The 9,128-nt window shown below is 53.3% G+C and overlaps 1 protein-coding gene across 1 annotated transcript in view; it reads right to left on the reverse strand.

Annotated features, from left to right (window-relative positions):
* SDC1 (syndecan 1) overlaps positions 1 to 2,069 on the reverse strand; it is a 22,285-nt gene extending 20,216 nt beyond the window's left edge. The window contains exon 1 of the mRNA XM_007463747.1: positions 2,004 to 2,069. Coding sequence (XP_007463809.1) covers positions 2,004 to 2,069 — 66 coding nt within the window. The remainder of the gene's footprint in view (positions 1 to 2,003) is intronic.
* Between the last annotated feature and the right edge of the window lie 7,059 nt (positions 2,070 to 9,128).

Genomic DNA, 9,128 nt, shown 5'->3' on the forward strand with positions numbered 1-9,128 from the left:
GGAATGCCAGCCTCACCTAAGGCAAGCAAAGGAACCACCACTAGCACTCCTGATTCTGGCTGGAAATAGGTGGAGTGCTGCTAAGGCCCCATCTTGTGCCTGGAGAGAGTGGGGCAGCCAGGAAAGGCCAGGGGGGCCAGGAAGGTAAGCCAAACGCCTTCACCCTCTTCTCTAGAGTATTAACTATTGGCTCAAGGTGCAGTCTGAATCCCACAGATTCTTCAAGAGTGAAGGAGAAGCCAGATGCCAACTTCTTGGACCTAAAAGCCAGGCGTGCTATGGAGACCCAGCTCAGAAATCCTGTCCTTCCCCATGGCTCCCCCAGATAGGGCACCCCACATGAACACTCCAACTCATCAGCAATTCAAGCGGCATTAGGGACCCCTTCCTGGACTCCAAAATGTTTCCAAGCATAACAGTCACCTGGGAAGCAAGGAGGGCACTTCACAGATCAGCCTGCAAAGCACCTCACCTGAGCCAGACCCTGCAAAATGCCGCAAGGCTGTCAATAATTGGGAGCTACTATTACCATGGAGGGACCCGCTTTCAGAGGGTTGGCGTTGCTGAGGGACTTGTCCAGATAATACATTATAAGTGGAGGACCGGAGTACCCACTCCCGGCAGCCGCTCCTTCCCCTCCCACGTGCCTCCTTTTGCCAGAGCTAGGGAAGTCGAGCCGTCCAGATGTGCTGGCCAGAGACTGCCACTTCCGGCACGGGAAGAGCTCCTCGGTCCGCACCTCCCTTCTCCATACCGGGGGATGGCCGACCCGACCCGCGGGGAGGACCCCGGGACTCTAGCAATGGGTGTGGGGACTGGGGGGATGGACATGACCACCCGGCGGCCAGGGCTGACACCTGGCGGCAGCCCAGGTCCCAGCCCATATTAGGGACGGCGCTGCGGGGCGGTTCCCAGGAAAGGGTTACAGGGGCCGAGAACAAAGCGCCCCCTTTGGGGAAGGCGGGCCAGCGGACTGCAGCTGAGGCGGGAGATCACTTTCTGGGGACCCTCGGGATGCTCTTTGTCGGCCAGGTCCCTCTTCAGAGGGGACTCACCCCTCGCCAAAGGTGGATGCTGGAGTCCTACCCAAAGGCCTCCACCCCCCAGCCTCGGGCTCCACATTTGTCCCCCTTTTCCTCCAGCTCCACTGGGCGGGCCAAGGGACCCGCCTTCCCTCGGCGCGGCTCCAGCACAAAGCCAGGCCGGGGGAGGGGAAGAGCCATTCGCGGGTCCACTCTCGGCGCGCCGCGGCGGTGCCCAGCGCCGGCTCGCGTCCCTCCCCGGGTAGCACAACTTCAGCAGCCCAGAAGTTGGGCTCCTGCGGGTCTCTAGGATTCCGGGGCCAACTTCCCGGAACCTCCCTCTACCAGCTCGGCCCGGCTCGTCTCGGGCAGCCAACGGACAGCCGAGGACCCCGCCTCCGCCCGCCCGCCCGCCCCAGTCCCCCTCGCAGCCCTGGCTGGGGCTCCTTAGCGAACACGCCCGCCTGCTCCAGCGCCGACACCGCTGCGCCCAAACTTGCCTCCGCCCGAGGGGCCAGGAGCCGGGGCTCGGCGAGTCTGGTTTGAATTAGGGTCCGCGGACGGGGCGTAGCTGCCGCGATCACTGCATCCTCCCGGGTCACAGGCGGGGGAGCCGGCGCCGCGGCGCCCGGGGTGACCGGGTGGGAGCCGGCGACCCCAGGCGCCGCCGCAGGCTGGCGGGCTCCTTCGCCTGTGGAACCGTTTTACCTAATTGAGCGCGGAGCCCCGGCGCAGGTTCCGCTCCGCTGGGCGCCGCGGGCCCCGGGTCCCCGCCCCGAGCGGCGGAACCCGTGCGGCGCCCCCCGACGGCGGAGGTAATTGGGGCGGGAGCCCTGATTTCGGGGCTCCGGGTACCGGGGCCCGCCGGGCTAGCGCGGGAAGAAGGGAAGTCCCCGCTTCCCCTCCCCCTCCACGTGCAGCCGCCGATGTGCCAACCCCGGCTTCCCGCCGCCTCCCAGCCCGGCCCCGGGCCACACTCACCGGGAGGGCCGGCTGCAGGCGCAGCGCCAGCGCGCAGAGCCAGAGCCAGAGCGCCGGGCGCCTCATGCTGCCCGGACCGGCGGCTGGAGCGCGGCGAGCTGCGCGGGTCAGGGCTGAGCTGCGCTGCCCAGACTGCACGGGGCTCCGGCTCGGCTCCGCGGGTTGCGCTGCGCGCAGCTCCTTCGAGCGATGTCCAGCGCGCGGCTGGCTGTCCTAGGTGAGGGCTGCGGGGTCCGCCGGCTGCAATCCGCTTTCTACGGCTGGATTCCTCCCCGCTCAGCTCGGCTCCCGCCTGCACCTCTCCCGCCGAGCTCCGCCTTATAATAAAGCCGCAGGCCCTTAGCCGTTGCAAAAACTAGCCCCCCACCCCCAGCTCTCCAGGTCCTGGGGCCAGCCCCAGTCCCCACCCCCTAAGACCCCGCCCCCTGAGTGGCCCGGCCCCTCAGGATCGCCCCGCCCCCGGCCTGCGGTGCGTGGGCAGAGCCTCGCCTACCTCCGGAGCCACCTTCCCAGCTGGCCGTGGTTCCGGCGTTGCAGCTCAGCTACTCCTAGGTTCCCGGGTGGTGGGGGCCGAGCGCACTCCTTTGAGACCCGGCCCAAGGTACTGAGGCTCTGCCTGGGAGAGTGGCGGGAGGGGCGGCAGTTGGTTGTCGACTGTGGGCGACGGTCTGCAGCGCCCTCTGGGAGTGGACACCGAGCGCCCTCCAGGTGCGTGGGGCTCCCAGATCCGGGCAGGAACACTTCGAGGCTGTGCGGGGCCCCTAGGTGATGGGGCCTTAAACGGATGGACCCTTCCCTGGCTGCGGATGGGGCTGTCAGCGCCCCCCCTCCCTCCCCCCAGCACAGGTTCCCACATGCGCTCGCCTTCTGCCAGTATTTGGGAACGCGGGGCCTTACTTTAAACAGCTGGACACGCTCAGGAGGGGCTGTTAAAAAATTAAAAAATGTAAGAATCACCCGTCACCTCCGCCTGCCGAGGCGAGGTGGGGAACTAAGAAAGGGCTTTTCGGTGTCTCTGTAGAAAACAGTGCCCCCTCTCTTCATCCTCCGAGCTAAAAGGGAAAATAAACGGCTTTGTGTCCAGGTGATCTCCGGCCTGCAGGTCTGAGAAGCACCACTGAGGTTTCTGCTCCTTCATGATTCCCGTAGAGGCCCCAGACCTCAGTCTTTCCATCACCAATCTGGAACCTCGGTGCAAAAAGACGATGGAAGACCTGTGGGTGTAGTGCAAAAGGCCCCGAAAGAAAAGGGGCGGGGGGGAGACTTCCCTGGTGGTCCAGTGGTTAAGACTCCATGCTTCCACTGCAGGGAAAGAAAAGCGGAAGAACCGGCGCAGCCCTGCCGGCAATCTGGTAGGCGGGAGAGATGGTGCCAAACGACCTTGGACCTGGAGACCAAAGATGGCGTCTTCCCCACCCGCCCTCCCCAGGCAGAGGACAAGGCCTGCCCGGTTGGCCGGAACTAGGAACCAAAAAGCCTCCTGAGGCGTCTTGGCCTCTTGGGCAGTGTCCCGCGTTTCTCTTTAAACGGATTAAACGTTCCTGGGTCCTGGGTTTTGCAAGTAGGGACAGTTGGCTGCGGGCCCCTGGATTCTTCTCCACCCACCCTGCAGGTTTGCGGTGAGCTAAGCAACCTCCCGCGCCCCCATCTTAGCCGCTCCCCCCATCAGGCCACTAAAAAGTGATGCCCCACCCCCACACAGCACTCAGCCCTGGTTTTGCCTCTAATCCTGTATACTTGTTTGACCTCAGGCAGCTCTCCCTTCCGGGGTCTCAGTGTCCCCGGGTCTGTCTGAGGGACGACAGATCCTCATCCGGGTTCTTGAGGCCTGATGCAGGGTCTGTTAGTGCCTCGGTTTCAAGGATCGTCCAATAGCATGGCACCAGGCAGGGCTCCTCCAAGGAGCTCAGGGGGTCCTGGTGGGGTAAAATGCCCTTATGGTAGAAGACCATAAAAAAAAAAAAAAGAAGACCATGCGTGTGTCTGCCAGGGGGTGGCTCATGGTCTGAAGTCAGCTCTGTAGCCCTTTCAACCCAATATGGAGGAAAAGTAGGTACGTTTAAAATCTTGCCTTTCTCTAATGCACAAAATAAAGAAAATTGAGGTCAGGGAGCATTTGATGGAGTCTTTTTATATTATAAAAATGACCAGTTCACTGTTTCTTTCAAACTGAGTAAATTTGCCCCAGATCAATGTATATTTCTCTGGGCAGATCAGGAAGAGGAGGGACTCAAGGAGGACACTTAAAAAGAGAAAGGAAGTAGAGGGTCAGGGCTTGCCTTGACCCAGCTGATTCCTGGCCTGCTTGCTTCTCCTCCCAACCCAAATTCTGCAAGAAAATCTTCCTCCCAGAAGCTCTCTCGGAGTCCCGTAGTACCCAGGGCATGTGCCTCCTCAGATCCCCTACGACCCCTTGGAATGCCACAGGGACGGCAGCCCATATGCATTGCTGTGGCCACCCTGTCTGCACTCTCATCAGCCCCTTCCTTGGGATTCCCTCAGACCTTCATAGATCTGACAACTAAAGGGTTAATGTCTGGCTGAGCAGAGGGCCTCTAGCCTCCCATCTGGAGGCACTACTGGCAAGGCCTTCTCCTGATTTGTGTTCCTAATAGGGGGTATTAAATATTTTTAATATCATCCCTGTTGAGTCACTAACTGCCTTCAGTGTTGCTTCCTTCTCCCATGAGAGAAAAGAAGTTCCTGGAAGGCAGGGCCAGTGTCCCCTCCCCTCATTTCTGTCATTTTTCCCACGTACACACAGGGCTTCCTTCTGGGAGAAAGCCTTGCTGTTGCCACTGGGGTGGCAGCTGGAGGAGAGAGGGTAGGAAGAGGCCGGCAGCTGCGTGTGTGGGCAGGGGGAGGGTGAACCTTGGGCACGGGGGCTGCCCCTTTGTTGCATTCGGCACCTACATTGGCACAAGCATTCTCTGGGCAAGATGACATCTATCAAAACTTAAAATGCACTTATCCATTAACTCAGGAATTCTGCTTCAGTGAATTCACTCTTCATAAGTATTTTCACCAGTGCCCAAAGAGGCATGTCTAAATGTTCACTGATAAAGGAACAGTGAAATAAATGTGGGTATTCCCACACCATGGAATACTATACAACACTTTTTTAAATTAAGAAAATGGTATGGAACATTTTTCAAAGCCTATTTTTAGGTAAAAAAAGCGATGTGAAGAATGATCTATATGTAGTATAGCCAACATTTTCTTAAAACAAAAATGTGTGTAAACATAGACTGCATATGTATATAGTAAAAAAGGTCTAGGGAAGGAAAATGGGATGGGGAAAGTGATGGAGAACTTTAAAATTTTCTCAGTATTATTAAGTGTTTATAATTAGAATATATATATATTACTTATCTAATTTTTTAAATTAGAAGTTATTTACTCAATCAGTGAAGATGCTTTCAACCTCAACTAACAGCTTCCACTCAAGTCGCTTGAATAATAGGACATTTATTGCATGTACCTATACCTGTATTACGCACTCAACAGCCAAAAACTCCACGACACTGGAACTTAAGCCCCTCCTACCCTTCGGCTCTGCCTTCTCCTCTGTGGCTCCACCTTCAAGATGGTGACAGAATGGCAGCGCTACAGCCACGCCCAGAACCAAGGCCACCTTCTCCTAGTGTCTTTCTTAGGAGTAAGGAAATAGTTCCTGAAGTTCACTCCTCACCACACACACACTTCTTTTCAGGCCTCACTGACCTGAAGTGTGTCCCATGCCTTCATGAAGCCAGCACTAGCAAGGGGAGCTTGAATACCAGTGTGGGTGTAGCTTAACCTCCTAGGGGCTTTGATTTGAGGGAGCCAATGCCACATCCACTAAATATTTCGAGTTCTTAAAGAGTATTAGACGCACGTAAGGGCATTCTTCCAGAAGATGCGTTTTCAGAGTAACTTCTTGCCATTATGAAGCATTTTAAAATACCGTTAATCGTTTTACTGTGAACCATTTCAAACATATAATAAAAAATAAGGTTCCCTTATATGTGGAATCTAAAAAAATGGTACAAATGAACTTATTTACAAAACAGAAATAGAGTCACAGATGCAGAAAACAAACTTATGGTTACCAAAGGGGGAGAGGGGTGAGGAGGGATAAACTGGGAGATTGCGATTGACATACACACACTACTATATATGGAATAGTACCAAGGGGGAGAGGGGTGAGGAGGGATAAACTGGGAGATTGCGATTGACATACACACACTACTATATATGGAATAGATAACTAATAAGGACCTACTGTATAACACAGGGAACTCTACTCAATACTCTGTAATGAGCTATATGGGAAAAGTATCTAAAAAAGAGTGGATACGTGTATATGTACAACTGATTCACTTTGCTGTACAGCAGAAACTAACACAGCATTGTAAATCAACTATACTGCAATAAAAATTTTTAAAAAAGAAAAATAATAATGTTCCTCAGAAAATTAAAAATAGAATTTACCATATGATCTAGAAATTCCACTTCCGATATATACCCAAAAGAATTAAAAGCAGGGACTAGAACAGATATTTGTACACCCATGTTCATGGCAGCATTATTCCCAATAGCCAAAAGGTGGAAGCAACCCAAGTGCCCACTGACAGATGTATGGATAAATAAAAGGTGGTATATAAGTACAATGGAATATTATTCAGCCCTAAAAGGGAAGGAAAATCTGGTACATGCCATAACACTGATGAACCTGGAAGATTTTCTGCTCAGTTAAATAAGCCAGTCACAAAAGGACAAATACTGTATGATGCCACTTACATGAGGTTCCTAGGGTAGTCAGACTCAAAGAGACAGAGAACAGAGTAGTGGTTGCCAGGGGTTGGAGACAGGGGAGAATGAGGCATTATTGTTGTTGTATTTTGTTTCTTTCTCTTGGCCGTACTGTGCGGCATGTAGGATGTTAGTTCCCTGAACAGGGATCAAACCCATGCCCCCTGCGCTGGAAGCACGAAGTCTTAACCACTGGACCGCCAGGGAAGTCCCCATTTTAACCATTTTAAGTGTACAGTTCAATGGCATTAAGCACATTCACATTGTTGTGCAACCATCACCATCTATCTACAGTATAGATCTTCTTTCATCTTCCCAAAATGAAACTCCATATCTATTAAACAATAATGCCTTGGACTGCCCTGGCGGTCCAGTGGTTAAGACTCTGAGCTCCCCTGGGACGAAGTGAGAGAGTGGCATGGACATATATACACTACCAAATGTAAAATAGATAGCTAGTGGGAAGCAGCCACATAGCAGAGGGAGGTCAGCTCGGTGCTTTGTGACCACCTAGAGGGGTGGGATAGGGAGGGTGGGAGGGAGATGCAAGAGGGAGGGGATATGGGGATATATGTATATGTGTAACTGATTCACTTTGTTATAAAGTGAATATAGTTTCTATAGTTAGTTTCTAACACACCATCGTAAAGCAATTATACTAACACACCATTGTAAAGCAATTATACTCCATGGACATGCAGGCAGACAGACACTTATTCAGGACCTCGGCCCAATAGGAGCCAGGCAGTGAGGCCAGGTGAGTTCAGAGGAGGCCCCTGAGATGATGGGAGCTCCTCATGACAAGTAGTCCTTGTCTCTGCAGAGCAGAAAGGGAAGGGCCCTCCAGGCAGAGGACACAGAGTGAGCAAAGTGGGAGGGGCTGGAAAGTGCCTTGTTTTACTGGAAACCAGATCACTGGGCTTATGCTGGGAAGGTGCAGTGGGCTGGGGTCGTGGAGGGCTGTGAACACCAACGTTGGGTGGTGGTCCTGCACCCGCAGATGGTGGAGAGCCCTCTGATGAGAAGGCAATTTTTCCACACTTCTCCTGGCCTGAGGGGGAGGGTCTGGGCCACCCTCCAGTCCTCTAGACGAGCCCTCTTTGGGGAGGAGACAGGCTAGGAGTGGGAGCTTCAACTTCCTGCCAAAGGGTCTCTTAATTTACCCATCTTGTTGATCCATTCAATCGTTCAGTTATTCAATCATCAAACCCTTCCTTAGAAAATGGGCTTTATTGTTATTTTAAAGTTTGCTGGTCATAATAAATTCAAACAGTGTCAAAGCAAACAACAAAACTTGAAAAGTTCCTTTAGCCCACTCCTCAAGGTAACCACTGTTAAAAGTTTGTTATGGATCCTTCCAGTTTTTTTCCTATGTATACACAGTTGCATGTGTGTGTTAATATTTAGGTTAACAATATATATTGGGCCTATTTCCAAGTCAACATATATAGATCCATCCCATTTTTTAAAAATACAAGTAACCCAAGTATATATTCAGGCTATCAAAAATTCAAACAAATTCAAACGCTACGAGAAGGGTGGGGTTTATTCAGACCTTTTCCTCTGCATTTACACACATAAATGGTACTTATACAGACATCTGCAACTCGCCTTTTTGACTTAACATGTCTCAGAAATGTCAGTATCTATAACCAGACTCAGTCTTGCGGCGATTCCCTGGTTTGGCTCCATGTTGGTCTTTAACCATCTCCCTTCTGATGGGTGGTGTTGTTAAGACTTTGCTATCAAAAAATGCTGCCGAATATCCTCACATGGGCTTCTTCATGCAGGGAGTCAAGCTTCCTAGGATGACAGTGGATGCGCTGCATGGAAGGAGATTCTGAGAACTCTGCTGAATTGGTCCCCCTGCAGGCTGGGCTTCCGCATCCCTTCCCAGGGCTGTTAAAATGGCATCGAACACCTGTCCTGACCCAGGTCCTGGCACAGCTCTTGGCAGGGATACAGTCTTAGGGTCCTATGATGGGGTGATTCAGGAGCCATGGGGGCCCAGAACTGAACAGGGAAGGCTTCCCAAGAGTAGAGTTTTGCCGGGCAGAGCAGCAAGCGGGAAGGTCTGCTTCAGGTGGACGAGGGCTTGCCTGGCAGGCCTGGAAGAGCCAGGGCCATCCGTGCCCTGGTGAGTATTGCTGTCCCCTTAGTGTTCAGGGCCTCGGAGGAGGGGAGGGACAGAGGTGGAGCCAAGCTAGGGAATGTGAAGATCACCGAGGAAGGTCACAGAGGGGCAGAGATGCTTCATCCCCCTTTCTCCCCCACCCACGCCTTTCACGCCCAAGCACACGGTCAGGGCTGACCCAGGAGAGTGGGAAGGGA

This window comes from Lipotes vexillifer, unplaced genomic scaffold, assembly GCF_000442215.2.
Source record: "Lipotes vexillifer unplaced genomic scaffold, Lipotes_vexillifer_v1.1 scaffold571, whole genome shotgun sequence".
NCBI classification, from domain to species: domain Eukaryota; kingdom Metazoa; phylum Chordata; class Mammalia; order Artiodactyla; family Lipotidae; genus Lipotes; species Lipotes vexillifer.